This window comes from Hypanus sabinus, chromosome 10 (genome assembly GCF_030144855.1).
Source record: "Hypanus sabinus isolate sHypSab1 chromosome 10, sHypSab1.hap1, whole genome shotgun sequence".
Lineage (NCBI taxonomy): Eukaryota > Metazoa > Chordata > Chondrichthyes > Myliobatiformes > Dasyatidae > Hypanus > Hypanus sabinus.
In genome coordinates this window covers 155,439,175-155,455,187 of record NC_082715.1, presented here as the reverse complement: position 1 = coordinate 155,455,187, position 16,013 = coordinate 155,439,175, and the positions used below count along the sequence as shown (strand labels likewise).

At 45.7% G+C, this 16,013-nt stretch overlaps 1 protein-coding gene across 2 annotated transcripts in view; it reads right to left on the bottom strand.

The window, feature by feature from the left end:
- The window catches only part of LOC132401263 (glutathione hydrolase 1 proenzyme-like), a 572,601-nt gene that overhangs the window by 377,656 nt on the left and 178,932 nt on the right, over nucleotides 1–16,013 (bottom strand). For both annotated transcript variants that reach the window (XM_059983295.1, XM_059983294.1), the window contains 2 exons: nucleotides 9,473–9,565; nucleotides 8,261–8,453 (listed from right to left, as the gene is read on the bottom strand). In XM_059983295.1, the coding sequence (XP_059839278.1) occupies nucleotides 8,261–8,453; nucleotides 9,473–9,565 (286 nt within the window). The remainder of the gene's footprint in view (nucleotides 1–8,260; nucleotides 8,454–9,472; nucleotides 9,566–16,013) is intronic.

Genomic DNA, 16,013 nt, shown 5'->3' with positions numbered 1-16,013 from the left:
GAATATTGAAAGAAGCAAGTGAGGAGATTGTCAGTACTTTGGGTTTGACAAAGATCTTGATGTCCTCACTAGCAACAGGCAAAGTCCCAGAGAGTGACAATGTTGTGCCTTTGTTCAAGAAGTGAACGGAGGGTAATGCAGATACTTATTGGCCAGAACAACAAACCCTTTGTGGGTCAGAATCAGAATCAGGTTTATTATCACCAGCATGTGACGTGAAATTTGTTAACTTAGCAGCAGCAGTTCAATGTCATACATAATCTAGCAGAGAGAGAATAATATTAATAAAAATAATAAATAAACAAGTAAATCAATTACACATATTGAATAGATTTTTTAAAATGTGCAAAAAACAGAAATACTGTATATTAAAAAAGTGAGGTGGTGTCCAAAGCTTCAATGTCCATTTAGGAATCGGATGGCAGAGGGGAAGAAGCTGTTCCTGAATCGTTGTGTGTGTGTCATCAGTCTCCTGTACCTCCTCACTGATGGCAGAGGGGAAGAAGCTGTTCCTGAATCGCTGAGTGTGTGTCTTCAGGCTCCTGTACCTCCTCCCTGATGGCGGAGGGGAAGAAGCTGTTCCTGAATCACTGAGTGTGTACCTTCAGGCTCCTGTACCTCCTCACTGATGGCAGAGGGGAAGAAGCTGTTCCTGAATCGTTGAGTGTGTGCCTTCAGGCTCCTGTACCTCCTCCATGATGGCAGAGGGGAAGAAGCTGTTCCTGAATCACTGAGTGTACCTTCAGGCTCCTGTACCTCCTCACTGATGGCAGAGGGGAAGAAGCTGTTCCTGAATCGTTGAGTGTGTGCCTTCAGGCTCCTGTACCTCCTCACTGATGGCAGAGGGGAAGAAGCTGTTCCTGAATCGCTGAGTGTGTGTCTTCAGGCTCCTGTACCTCCTCCCTGATGGCAGAGGGGAAGAAGCTGTTCCTGAATCGCAGAGTGTACCTTCAGGCTTCAGTAACCCCTACCTGATGGTAACAGTGAGGAAAGGGCATGCCCTGGGTGTTAGTGGTACTTAATAATGGATGCTGCCTTTTTGAGACACCGCTCCCTAAAGATGCCCTGGATATTTTGTTGGCTAGTGCCCAAGTTGGAGCTGACTAGATTTGGCAGCATCTATGGGGAGGAATAAAGTGTCAATGCTCTGGGCCAATTCCCTTCACCAGGACCAGTGAGCCATTATAGGCCAGAGAGCCTCACATCAGTGGCAGGAAAGTTATCAGAGGATACTGTAACCTGGATAATCCAGATTGGATCTATGCACATTTGGAAAGGCATTGCCTTCCGAGGGACAATCAGCCTGTCTTTGTGTGGGGAAGGTCATAACTTACAAGTTTTTGAGGAGGTGACAAAGGTGTTTGATGAGGGCAAGGCAGCTGATGTTATCTACATGGACATTTGACATTTGATAAAGACCATAACACCATATGATACAAGAACAGAACTAAGCCATTTGGCTCAACAAATCTGCTCTGTCAATTCATCATATCTGATCCAATGTTCCTCTCAGCTCCAATCTCCTTCCTTTCCGTATCCCTGACCAATCAAGAATCTTTCAACCTCTGCCTTAAATATACATGAAGACTTTGCCTCCACAAATGCCTGTGGCAAAGAATTCCACAGACTAACCACCCTCTGACTGAAGAAATTCCTCCACATCTCCATTCTAAGAAACACAGAAACATAGAAAACCTACAGCACAATACAGGCCCTTCGGCCCACAAAGTTGTGTCGAACATGTCCCTACTTTAGAAATTACAAGGCATGATCATTCTAAGTAAAAGTTTTGTGAGGTGGCTCGTTAAACTAATTGTTCTGTGTTGTCCACACTCTGTTGCACTGGTTTCTTTGGCAGTGCAATGAATACTGTCTTTAAAAGATCTTCTGGTACGTTGCCACTGTTGTATATTCTATTCAATAAGATTGTTAATTTCTCGACACCAAAATCTTGTAGCGCTTCATACAGTTCAACCGGAATGTTATCTGGTCCTGATGATTTCCTCTTTCGCATTTTCTTCATAGCATGTTCAACTTCTTCTTTCAGTACTGCTGGGCCCTCGTTGTTGTTGCCAATATTAAAGTTGTCCTCTCGGTCTTTGTCGTCGTTTAGGTCTTTGATGTATTCTGACCATCTTTGCATTGTTTTTTCCTTTTTCCATAATTGTAGATCCGTCTTTTGCTTTTATACATCCTGCTGTTGCCCCGCCTTTCTTCCGATTTGTGACCTCTTTCATCTCATCGTGCATTCGTTTGCTGTTCTTGGTCCTCTGCAATTGTTCTATTAACTCACATTTGTCCCTCAGCCACTTTTCTTTTGCTTCCTTGTTATCTGTGCATACACGGATACGTAGGCTTTTTCGTTTTCCTCACATTTTCTTTTCTGTTCCATAAGATTCAGAATTTCTTCTGTTATCCATTTCTTCTTAGCTTTTTTCTGTTGTTTGGGTATCACCTCTTGTGCTGATTGTGTTCTGCTGTCTCTGAGGTTTTCCCGTTGCTGTTCAATAATCGTGATGTTTTGTAGAGCCTCACTGTTCTTCACTGTTATTTGGAATTCATCTTTGATGTCACTGTTTTTTCTCAGAAGTCCCAAATTCAGCCTTGGCTCTACTCTTGGTCTTCTAAGCTTTCTGAGTCTCGGGTACATCACGCTGATCACCGGTACGTGATCACTGTAGCAGTCTGCACCCGGATATGTTTTGCATGATTTCAGAGCATTTCTGTACCTTCTCCTTATAACATGTAATCAATCTGGTTTCTGCTATTATCCCCTGGGCTCCTCCATGTCCATAGTTTTCTCAGGTGTTGCTTGAAGATGATATTATCAATTATATAATCTTTTTCTGTGACCCATGTAGCTAGTCGTTCACCTCTCTCATTCCTCTCACCTATGCCGTAAAGCCCAATATTGTCCTCGTCCCTGGTATTGCCTACTTTTACGTTGAAGTCACCCTGAATAATGGTATTTTCTGAGCTTTTACATTGTCTTAATGCTGTTTCTAGTTCGTCATAAAATTGTTCGATGTTTTCTTCACTGCTGTCGGGGCATAAACTTGAACTATGTTAATGTCAAAAGGTTTTGCATGTGGTTTCACAAGTAACATTCGATCTGATATTGTCCAATAGCCTTTTATTGATTTTGCATGCTCTTCATCTAACATAATTCCAACACTTTTTGCAAGTATTTCTCCTCCTGAGTAAATGACGGTATATCCCTCTGAGCTTGCATTCTAGCCAGCTCATCTCGCGCATTCCCAAGATGTTGATTTTTAATCTTCCCATTTCCTGTTTGATGTTGTCTAGGTTACCAGGTTGCCAGGGCTCTTACATTCCAGGTTGCTAGTCTGATCTTCTTCGTTTTCAATCTGCCGACAGTCGCTGGTTCACCGGATGAGGCTCCTTCGGTGAAGGCTCCATTCCCATCTTTGAGCTGAGACCGTGGTTGACTTGAGTTCATGATTGTACAGGGGAAGAATACTGAAGCGGTTTCCCGTTGCCTTCTTCAGTTGCAGTGTCCATACTGGACTGGTAACCCTGGCCATTGATCAGCAGATTCATCTGCCCAGCATTTTTAGTTTTACAACTATAAATCCCAATTTGTAGAATGTGCTTGTAAAAACCATCCACTACCTGCATACCGTGGCTTCACGTGACCCTGATTGGGAGCTAAACAGGTACTACACCTTCTCCAAGGGTGACCTGTAGGCTATCGGACGGAAGCAGCGCCTTGAGCAATTGCACAGCACTGACAATGACATAGCCCCTCTACTTCCTCAAAACTACCTGCCCCTCTACCTAACTTCATATCGTCTGCAAACTTTGCAACAAAGTCTCTCCTGGTAGTTTGATTCAGAAGGTAGAGATGGGATGCAGGGTGAAATGCAAGTTCACATTTGGAACTGGCTTGCCCATAGATGGCAGAGAGCTGGGTGGAAGATTGTTATTCTGGCAGGAGGTCCATGACCCGGGGTGCTCCGCAAGGATGGGTACTGGGACCACTGTTGTTTGTGATACGTATCAATGATTTGGATGAAAATGTAAATGGGTGGATTTGCAAGTTTATCGATAACAACAAGATTGGTAGAGTTGTGGATGGTGTGGTACAGGTGTGGCCAGGAAAGTGGCAGATGGAGTTTAATTAAGGTAAGTGTGAGATGTTGCACTTTGGACGGTCAAATGAAAGGAGGAAGCACACTGAGGTAGAGAGGGATCTTGGCGTCCGGACCATTGCCCACTGGAAGTGGATGAGTTGGTGAAGAAGGCGAGTGGCATTCTTGTCTTCACTGGTAGGAGTGTTGACTACGAGAGAGTGGAGTCATGCTGCAGCTCTATAAACTTTCAGAAAGAAAGGTTGGCATTTTTTAGGTACATGTACGTCAAAACAGAGTAAAGTACATCATTGGCATGAAATCAAATCGGTGAGAAAATGCTGAGCAGCCCACAAGTCTCTCTCTACCTCAAGCACCAAAGTAGCACCCCAAAACTCACTGACCCTAACTGTACGTCCTTGGAATGTGGGAGGAAACCAGAGAACCCCGAGGAAACAGAAAGATTCACAGGGCAAAAGTCCTTACAGGTAGAAGCAGGACTGAATCCAATCACACAGCTGGACTGTAACAGCATTTTGCTAACTGCCTCGTGACTAGGCCACTATCACTTCAGTCAGACTGCATTTGGAGTACTGTGTGCACTACAGTCAGACTGCCATTGCAACACTCTCGGCAATTCAGTTCAGTCAAACTGTACTTGAAATACTGTGTGCACTTCAGTCACGCTGCACTTCAGTCAAACTGTACTTGGACTGTGTGCACTACAGTCAGACTGCCCTTGCAACACTCTCGGCAATTCAGTTCAGTCAGACTGCGCTTGGAGTACTGTATGCAGGTCAGTCAGACTGTTCTTCGAGTAACATAGAAACATAGAAAACCTACAGCACAATACAGATCCTTTGGCCGACAAAGTTGTGCTGAACATTTCCCTACCTTAGATATTACTAGACTTACCTATAGCCCCCTATTTTACTAAGCTCCATGCACCTATCTAAAAGCCTCTTAAAAGACCCTATCGTATCCACCTCCACCACCACTGCTGGCAGCCCATTCCACACACTCACCACTCTCTGAGTAAAAAACTTACCCCTGATATCTCCTCTGTACCTACTCCCCAGCACCTTAAACCTGTGTCCTCTTGTGGCAACCATTTCAGCCCCGGGAAAAAGCCTCTAACTATCCACACAATCAATGCCTCTCATCATCTTGTACACCTCTATCAGGTCACCTCTCATCCTCCTTCACTCCAAGGAGGAAAGGCCGAGTTCACTCAACCTATTCTCATAGGGCATGCTCCCCAGTCCAAATAACATCCTTGTAAATCTCCTCTGCACCCTTTCTATGGTTTCCATATCCTTCCTGTAGTGAGGCGACCAGAACTGAGCACAGTTCTCCAAGTGAGGTCTGACCAGGGTCCTATATAGCTGCAACATTACCTCTCAGCCCCTAAACTCAATCCCATGATTGATGAAGACCAATGCACCATACGCCTTCGTAACCACAGAGTCAACCTGCGCAGCAGCTTTGTGTCTCCTATGGACTCGGACCCCAAGATCCCTCTGATCCTCCACACGACCAAGAGTCTTACCATTAATACTATATTCTGCCATCATATTTGACCTACCAAAATGAACCACCTCATACTTAACTGGGTTGAACTCCATCTGACACTTCTCAGCCCAGTTCTGCATCCTTTCGATATCCTGCTGTAACCTCTGACAGCCCTCCACACTATCCACAACACCTCCAACCTTAGTGTCATCAGCAAACTTACTAACCCATCCCTCCAGGTCATTCAAAATGCTGGTGGAACGCAGCAGGCCAGGCAGCATCTACAGGGAGAAGCAGTGTCGACGTTTCGGGACGCGACCCTTCGTCAGGACTATCTGAAAGGAAAGATAGTAAGAGATTTGGAAGTGGGAGGGGAAGGGGAAATGCAAAATGATAGAAGACCGAAGGGGGTGGGGTGAAGCTGAGAGCTGGAAAGGTGATTGACGAAAGTGATACAGAGCTGGAGAAGGGAAAGGATCATGGGACGAGAGGCCTAGGGAGCAAGAAAGGGGGAGGGGAGCACCAGAGGGAGATGGAGAACAGGCAGAGTGAAGGGCAGAGAGACAAAGAGAAAAAAAAGGAGGGGGAAAACAAAAAAACTAAATACATCAGGGATGGGGTAAGAAGGGGAGGAGGGGCATTAACGGAAGTTAGAGAAGTCAATGTTCATGCCATCAGGTTGGAGGCTACCCAGCTGGTATATAAGGTGTTGTTCCTCCAACCTGAGTGTGGCTTCATCTTGACAGTAGAGGAGGCCATGGATAGACATATCAGAATGGGAATGGGACGTGGAATTAAAATGTGTGGCCACTGGGAGATCCTGCTTTCTCTGGCAGACCGAGCATAGGTGTTCAGCGAAACAGTCTCACCAATTCCCATTCTGATTCTCCCAGTGGCAACACATTTTAATTCCACGTCCCATTCTCTGCACGGTTCAGAAACTGCACTGTGGTGGGGACTACAACAGGTAGTCAAAGCTCCCCCACATCTGCCTACCGGCCAGCATACATCCTTCTACCGATGCACAGTAGAGAGCATCCTAACACGCCGTATCTCTGCACGGTTCGGAAACTGCACTGTGGTGGGGACTACAACAGGTAGTCAACGCTGCCCAACGCATCCCCCACACCTGCCTACCGGCCAGCAAGGACGTTGTTCGGAAAGATGAATGTACTGCTGGAAAAGGGCCGTAATATTATGAAGGATCTCATCCATCCTGCTCAGGGAGGTGGCTACACGACATCCACACCAGACCCAAAAACAGTTACTTCCCCAAACTGTGAGGCTGATCAACACCTCCACCCACTAACCCACCTCTCCACACCCCCAACCCCCAGTACTTTATCATTTCCTGTCAGAGTCACCTTATGTACAGACGCTCCTATGCATCACCTATAGATATACGACCAAACAATCTATGTATAGAAGCTATCTTATGTTTTTATATTTATTGTGTTTTATTATTACTGTGCTCCAAATCTTATGTAGGGCTTTCAATACCATTAACTGTGGTGTTAACTGTTCAGGCTAACAAAATGGCTTCTCTGTAATGTTATTTAATACTGTAATGGGTTTCTGTGTCTGGAATGTTTGGGTTATAACTGCAGATAAGTGGGGAACTAACCAATGGAGAATTGTTAAGCTATCTTGTGTGTGTGAGGTGAGTGGGAGTTTGGGGTCGTTTTCGGGAGGCGAGCGAGGAGGACGAACGTGTGAGGAGCGGACAGCGGTTCCAGGCCGGCGGATACTGGACGTCGGCGGTTCCAGGCCGGCTGATACCGGATGTCGGCGGTTCCAGGCCGGCGGATACTGGCCGAAGGCTCGGAAGGTCGTTGTGGATGGAACCAGCGGCGTGAGCTCCAACATATTAAAATATTCTGTGCACAAACTGATAAACTTACTGATCTGGTGCCTTTAGGTTATCTGTTTCTACTAACCCATCACTAAGAAATGACTATAAAGTTGTAATTATTCACTCGCCTTTGGTGTATTGTCTGATACTCGTGTTGCGAGCGTGTACTGGGGGGCATTACACCGTATTTACACTGAAGTATTGCACTGTTGGCGGGGTGACAGCGGCTCACCCTAAGCGAACAGGGGTAAGTTGGGCACTTATTACGGTTTTCTTTGTGCTGCATCGGATGTGGAGTAACAATTATTCTGTTCTCACTTTTGTACTGGAAATGACACTAACCTATCCTGAATCTTGAAACCGTCCCTTTCGTACAGGTCACACCACCACAGAAGAGGACCCAATGGTTCAAGATTCTGAAACCCTGCCCCCTGCATCCGTTTCTCAATCACACGTTCATCTGATCTCTTTCTGTGCTTGCCCTCTTAGCACGTGGCACTGGAAGTAATGCAGAAATCACTACCTGTGAAGCCCCTTTCACATTTCCCTACGGTCACTGGTTTCTGCGAATGAAATCCCTCTGTAACGCAAAAACTGACATATACAAATGTAAATTGTATATACTGCCAACTGAAGGGGCTGACGTTTTTGTTGGTCAATCTCCGCTGAAAGATTTGGAATGTCATCTACCTACAGATATAGGATGCCTTACGGTCTCTCAGGGGTGAGAGCTGCTGACTTGAATTGTTGTCACTGAGAGCCCAGTGTCTAATTCCCAGCTCTGTCAGTGTTTTGATGGACTCACCATAAGGACGCATTGTTCTCAATGGTCTCCTTAGATTCCTGTATAGCTGCTGCAAGAGCTCGGCCAACGGGAAATCCTTCTTTGGCAAGTTTGATACTTGGCTCAAATAACTGTTTCCAGTCTAACTTTCCATGCCGTTGGTGAGCAAGTTGGTATCCTCTGATTTCTCCAGGGATGGCTATGGACAATCCTCCTGTAGGCAGGAACAGAAATAACCAATCAGAAGCTTCTGAAACGAAAACCATTTGAGTGGACACAATTGCAGATGTTGCTTGCCTCTTGGTAAGGGTGAAACAGTTACAGGTGAGGCACCTCCAGTGTTTAGATGGATTAGGGATCCTGCCAGTTTTGAATCATCTGTTGTGCTTCAGACAAACGAGGTGAATCAACATGGCCTTCCTTCCAGCAGACCCTCTTTTTATTCAGTGACCGTAACAACACTACAATGCTCCGGCATTCATAAACCGTTTACAGTTTCAAATTAAAATGTGATTATCAATTCCGACAACACACTTGAGCTCCTGATGATTCCACCATTCCTGGAAACCCCCCATTTGCCCTACAGATGCCTGTATGTGCCGTTTACTAATTCCCAGTTTGGTGAGGCCTCCCTCTGACCATTCCCTAATTCTTTTTCTGCTGGGAATAAATGGAAGGAGATGTTTAAAAGGACGGCCAGCAGTGTATCAATGGGGAGGGAGACGTGTAAATCAAGCACGATATATATACCAAGAGGACTGACATAACTAGAGGCTTTGTGTAAATGGAGAGGTGTGCTGTTTATACTGAAGTGCCTGATCACTGCATCTGATTGCATTCCTAGTATCAATCCGATGGCCTTAGAGGCACGTGCACAACTTTATTGATTTATTCCTGGGAAGGCTGCTTTGGGTGTAAATGAATTGCTAAACTAGATGCCAAATTAGATGGATGACCACAATTTAATGTGATTGAAATGGTAATTTACTGTGTATGTGACATTTATTTGAAGTGAATACATAAACGGTATGTACTGACTCCTAAACACAACCGCACTCTTCGACACACTGGCAGAAACCTCCTGCTGAACTTAACCCTTGGAATCCCGGCTTACAAACAACGGGAAGAAGAAGCAATTGGAAGCAATTGTGGGGTAACTGGGCCGGTGCAAACTTTGGAATTCATTCAGACCCTGGGGCCAAAGAACACTGGAATCGATGTCTCTGTCCTTACCTTTTTGAGACAGGTCATCTGTGCCATTGACAAACATATCTCGTGTTGCACTTCCTGGAGCCACTTCTCTAGAATCAATTACATCGACTGTTCCTGTCAAAGAAGAATTAAATAATGTTTGAAGCAACATGGGTCATGTAACCACACCCAGCAGGAGCTGGAACCTGGAGTGAGATAGAACCTGGCCTTTCTGGAACACAGGAGGTGGGCTACCCACAAGATGCCCACAGACACGGACCTGTGGTTCTCGCCAAGTGACATCCTCCTCCACTCATTCCAGTGTGCAGTTTGTCCACTCCCCCTGCAGCATCAGAGACAAAACAGGAATCGGGGATATGGGCCTGGGGGCAGCCTCGTTACCAATCTCCCTTCGGCCAACTCCAGTGGTACCGGAGCACAGTCATGCTGGTCTCTGTGGAACCTCACCAAGTGCGACGTGATCGTCATGTTTCACACATAACGACGTTCATTCCTCCACACCTATTCCCATTCAGTAAGATCCTTCACCTCAGCATTTTCTTGTACAAGCTCCCAATCATCTACTGAACCGTGTGTTAACAAGGTCACCAATCACTAACACCTCTCAAGCTCTCACTATTTAAAAACTACTGAGGCTGCCGAGGGTGGGAAATATAGGCAGGTCTATGATAGGACACAGCTGCCCTCATCATGTAGGAGGTGATGCCTCAAAAGTGCGGCATCCGTCACGAAGATCCCTCACCATCCGGACATACACTCTTTCAGTTTACTACCGTGAGGGAGGAGCTATCGGAGTCTGAAGACCCTCACCCAGTGCTTTGAGAACAGCTTCTTCCCCTCTGCCGTTAGATTTCCCAATGGTCAATAGACAATGGACAGTAGGTGCAGGAGTGGGCCATTCGGCCCTTCTAGCCAGCACTGCCATTCACTGTGATCATGGCTGATCATACACAATCAGTACCTCATTCCTGCCTTCTCTCCATATCCCTTGACTCTGCTATCTTTAAGAGCTCTATCTAACTCTTTTTTGAAAGCATCCAGAGAATTGGCCTCCACTGCCTTCTGAGGCAGAGCATTCCACATATCCACAACTCTCTAGGTGAAAAAGTTTTTCCTCAACTGCGTTCTAAATGGCCTACCCCTTATTCTTAAACTGTGCCCTCTGGTTCTGGACTCCCCCAACATTGGGAACATGTTTCCTGCCTCCAGTGTGTCCAATCCCTTAATAATCTTAAGTTTCAATCAGATCCCCTCTCATCCTTCTAAATTCCAGTGTATACAAGCCCAGTGGCTCCAATCTTTCAACATATGACAGTCCTGCCATCCTGGGAATCAACCTCATGAACCTACGCGGCACTCCTTCAATAGCAAGAATACCCTTCCTCAAATTTGGAGACCAAAACTGAACACAATACTTCAGGTGGGGTCTCACCAGGGCCCTGTACAACTGCAGAACGACCTCTTTGCTCCTGTACTCAACTCCCCTTGTTATGAAGGCCAACATTCTTTCTTCACCTCCTGCTGTACCTATATGTTTGCTTTCAGTGACTGATGAACAAGGACACCTAGATCTCGTTGTACTTCCCCTTTTCCTAACTTGACGCCATTCAGATAGTAAACTACCTTCCTGTTCTTGCCACCAAAGTGGATAACAACAGACAGTAGACAATAGGTGCAGAAGTAGACCATTCGGCCCTTCGAGCCTGCACCGCCATTTTGAGATCATGGCTGATCAATTACTATCAATACCCGGTTCCTGCCTTGTTCCCATATCCCTTGATTCCCCTATCCATAAGATACCTATCTAGCTCCTTCTTGAAAGCATCCAGAGAATTGGCCTCCACTGCCTTCTGAGGCAGAGCATTCCAGACCCCCACAACTCTCTGGGAGAAGAAGTTTTTCCTTAACTCTGTCCTAAATGACCTACCCCTTATTTTCAAACCAAGCCCTCTTGTACTGGACTCTCCCAGCATCTGGAACATATTTCCTGCCTCTATCTTGTCCAATCCCTTAATAATCTTATATGTTTCAATCAGATCCCCTCTCAATCTCCTTAATTCCAGCGTGTACAAGCCCAGTCTCTCTAACCTCTCTGCGTAAGACAGTCTGGACGTCCCAGGAATTAACCTTGTGAATCTACGCTGCACTTCCTCTACAGCCAGGGTGTCCTTCCTTAACCCTGGAGACCAAAACTGTACACAATACTCCAGGTGTGGTCTCACCAGGGCCCTGTACAAATGCAAAAGGATTTCCTTGCTCTTGTACTTTTGTAATAAAGGCCAACATTCCATTAGCCTCCTTCACTGCCTGCTGCACTTGCTCATTCACCTTCAGTGACCGATGAACAAGGACTCCTAGATCTCTTTGTATTTCTCCCTTACCTAACTCTACACCGTTCAGATAATAATCTGCCTTCCTGTTCTTACTCCCAAAGTGGATAACCTCACACATATTCACATTAAACGTCATCTGCCAAGTATCTGCCCACTCACCCAGCCTATCCAAGTCACCCTGAATTCTCCTAACATCCTCATCACGTCACACTGCCACCCAGCTTAGTATCATCAGCAAATTTGCTGTTGTTATTCTCAATGCTTTCATCTAAATCGTTGACGTAAATTGTAAACAGCTGTGGTCCCAATACTGAGCCCTGTGGCACCCCACCAGTCACCACCTGCCATTCCGAGAAACACCCATTCACCGCTACCCTTTGCTTTCTATCTGCCAATCAGTTTTCTATCCATGTCAATGTCTTCCCCCCGATGCCCTGAGCTTTGATTTTACCCACCAATCTCCTATGTGGGACCTTATCAAATGCCTTCTGAAAATCGAGGTACACTACATCCACTGGATCTCCCCCGTCTAACTTCCTGGTTACATCCTCGAAAAACTCCAACAGATTAGTCAAGCATGATTTACCCTTGGTAAATCCATGCTGGCTCGGCCCAATCGTATCACTGCTATCTAGATATGCCACTATTTCATCCTTAATAATGGACTCCAGCATCTTCCCCACTACTGATGTCAGGCTGACAGGTCGATAGTTCTCTGTTTTCTCCCTCCCTCCTTTCTTAAAAAGTGGGATAAAATTAGCCATTCTCCAATCCTCAGGAACTGATCCTGAATCTAAGGAACATTGGAAAATGATTACCAATGCATCCACAATTTCCAGGGCCACCTCCTTTAGTACCCTAGGATGCAGACCATCTGGACCTGGGGATTTGTCAGCCTTCAGTCCCATCAGTCTTCTCATCACCGTTTCCTTTCTAATGTCAATCTGTTTCATTTCCTCTGTTACCCTATGTCCTTAGCCCATCCATACATCTGGGAGATTGCTTGTGTCTTCCTTAATGAAAACAGATCGAAAGTACTCATTAAATTCTTCTGCCATTTTTCTGTTTCCCATAACAATTTCACCCAATTCATTCTTCAAGGGCCCAACATTGTTCTTAACTATCTTCTTTCTCTTCATATAGCTAAAAAAGCTTTTACTATCCTCCTTTATATTCCTGGCAAGCTTGCGTTCGTACCTCATTTTTTCTCCCTGTATTGCCTTTTTAGTTAAGTTCTGTTGTTCCTTTAAAAACTTCCCAATCATCTGTCCTCCCACTCACCTTAGCTCTGTCATACTTCCTTTTTTTTTAATGCTACACAATCTCTGACTTCTGGGCCTGCATTGTGCTGTAGGTTTTCTATGTTTCTTTGTTTCTATTACTTCCTACAAAGTGAAACCCAACAGCATAAATGGCAGTGATGCTTCACTACCAGATGAACTCAACACCTCCTATGCCCGCTTTGAAAGGGAGAACACAACTACAGCTGTGAAGATCCCTGTTGCACCCGGTGACCCTGTGACCTCTGTCTCAGAGGCCGATGTTAGACTGTCTTTAAAGAGAGTGAACCCTCGTGAGGCAGAAGGTCCCGATGGAGTACCTGGTAAGGCTCTGAAAACCTGTGCATTCCAACTAGTGGGAGTATTCAAGGATATTTTCAACCTCTCACTGCTGCGGGCAGAAGTTCCCACTTGTTTCAAAAAGGCAACGATTATACCAGTGCCTAAGAAGAATAATGTGGTCTGCCTTAACAACTAGAGCTTGGTAGCACTCACATCGACAGTGATGAAATGCTTTGAGAGATTGGTCATGTCTTGACTGAACTCCTGCCTCAGCAAAGACCTGGACCCCCTGAAAATTGCCTATCACCTCAACAGCAGATGCAATCTCAGTGGCTCTCCACACAGCTTTAGACCACCCGGACAACACAAACACCTACGTCAGGATGCTGTTCATCGACAATAGCTCAGCATTTAACACCATCGTTCCCACAATCCTGATGAGAAGTTGCAGAACCTGGGCCTCTGTACCTCTCTCTGCAATTGGATCCTAACTGGAAGACCACAGTCTGTGCGGATTGGTGATGACACATCTTCCTCGCTGACGATCAACACTGGTGCACCTCAGAGGAGTGTACTTATCCCACTGCTCTACTCTCTATATACATGTGACTGTGTGGCTATGGATAGCTCAAAGACCATCTGTAAATTTGCTGATGATACAACTATTGTTGGCAGAATCTCAGGTGGTGACGAGAGGGCGTACAGGAGTGAGATATGCCAACCAGTGGAGTGGTGCCACAGCAACAACCTGGCACTCAACGTCAGTAAGAAAAGAGCTGTTTGTGGTCTTCCAGAAGTGTAAGATGAAGAAATTGCCTCCTTCTACCTTAGGTCATGAACTTATGAATCACCCCTCGTATCATGACCAGTAAACCTATAAGGAAGGACAGGCAGGTGCTTGCAAAATAGACAAGACAAGACAGATTGGTCTAATATGTTTATTTTAATGCTAGGAATATTACGGGTCAGGGAGATGAGCTTAGTGTTGTCTCTCTGCAACTACATATCATTTAAATAAAAACACACATGCGGGAAGTGGCGTTAATTGGTATATTCACATCACAGTGAAAGAGAGAGACAGGTCAATACACAGGCACAGATAACGATCCATAAGTAGTGCTAAGGAAAGGCATTTCTCTAAGAGAAATAATCCATACATTTCACTTTGTCCTCCTTTAGATTATTGCAACATAAAACTGCATATGTACAAAATATTCTATTTCCCTTTCATACACCCACTTTCCAAACAAACGTGCTTTCACAATGATGGTCCATAACTAACTTCACAGTTCTAAAGGTTCATTCTTTTGGGTGGTGCTCTGTTTCTTTCAGGATAGTGTCTCTGCCCTGTGGAGTGGCAACACGTTTGGTAGGTGTCCTGTCAGCGATAACGTTCTCATCCTCACAGTACCCCTGCCCTGTGGAGTGGCATCACGTTTGGTAGGTGTCTCGTCCTAAGACAGCGTTCTCAGTTGCCTGTGTCACATCTGTTAGTGACATAATCATCACTGAGAGGCAAGTCCGGTGTCTGTAATGTGTCTGGTTTGTCGGATACAATCGACTCGGGTGTGTTCTGTGGTTGAGTATCCAGTATCTGGTCCACATGACATCTCCATGTCTGATCTAGAACATCCACTGTGTACATCAGTGGTCCAGTTCTTGTTGCTATCTTACCAGATGTCCACCTGTCTTCTCGGTAATCATGCACAAGGACTTCCTGTCCAACCTCAGTGCTCCTTGCTACATCATTTAGCAACTGGCTGAACCGTTCATTCTGCACTTCCCTCTGTAGATCTGGTTTCAGGAGGTCTACACGAGATCCCAGATTCCTGCTCAGGAAGAGCATTGAGCTGACTTGAAATGTCTGATGCCATTTTTTTCATGAGCAGTCAGAATTTGTCTGATGTGTGTTGTGCTCTGCTATCACTATTTGCTCTGATAAGCCATTTCAAGTGAAGGAAGTCCCCAGAATGGAGACAGTCTTTGCTGAGGTGGTTGACTTCATTGGTATAACCTCTGGCCACGTCGAATGAACATCCACAGTAATCGGGAACATGGAGTCCATGAATGGCCCAGCAAAGTCATTGTGTAATTTTTGCCATGGTGATGACAGCCACTCCCAGGGGTGTAACAGTGCCGGTGAGGGTGCATTTTGATCTTTTTCGCATCCCAACTAGGTTTTGGCCAAGTTGTCAATGTTTATCTATTCCTGGCCACCACACGTAGTTCCGGACGAGACTCTTCATTCGACTGTACCCAGGTGTCCTTCACGCAGATTTTCTGTCACCCTGGCGTGCAGTTTAGAGGGAACCACAACACGAGATCCACAGGTCAGCTTTCTTTGACATCCCAACAGTTGGTCCAGTCTCAGTGAGAACTCTGGAAACCATGAGCTGGCCATCCTTTCATGGTGATTCATAGACTTCTGACAATGTCGGGTCATTCTTGTTTCCCTTTGCATTTCAGAATTTGTTACCGGCAGCTGGTCCACCAGTGCGGTGGGGAACACTGTTGCTGGGTCACAGTATGAAGACTTCTCTTCTGTTGCCAGTGGTGGGAGAGGCGACAAGCCATCAGCATTGCTGCGTTGAACACCATGTGATAGGAGTGGGGTCCTCGGAAAAGTGCCCAACGTTGTAACCGGGTAGCAGACATCACTGGAATCTC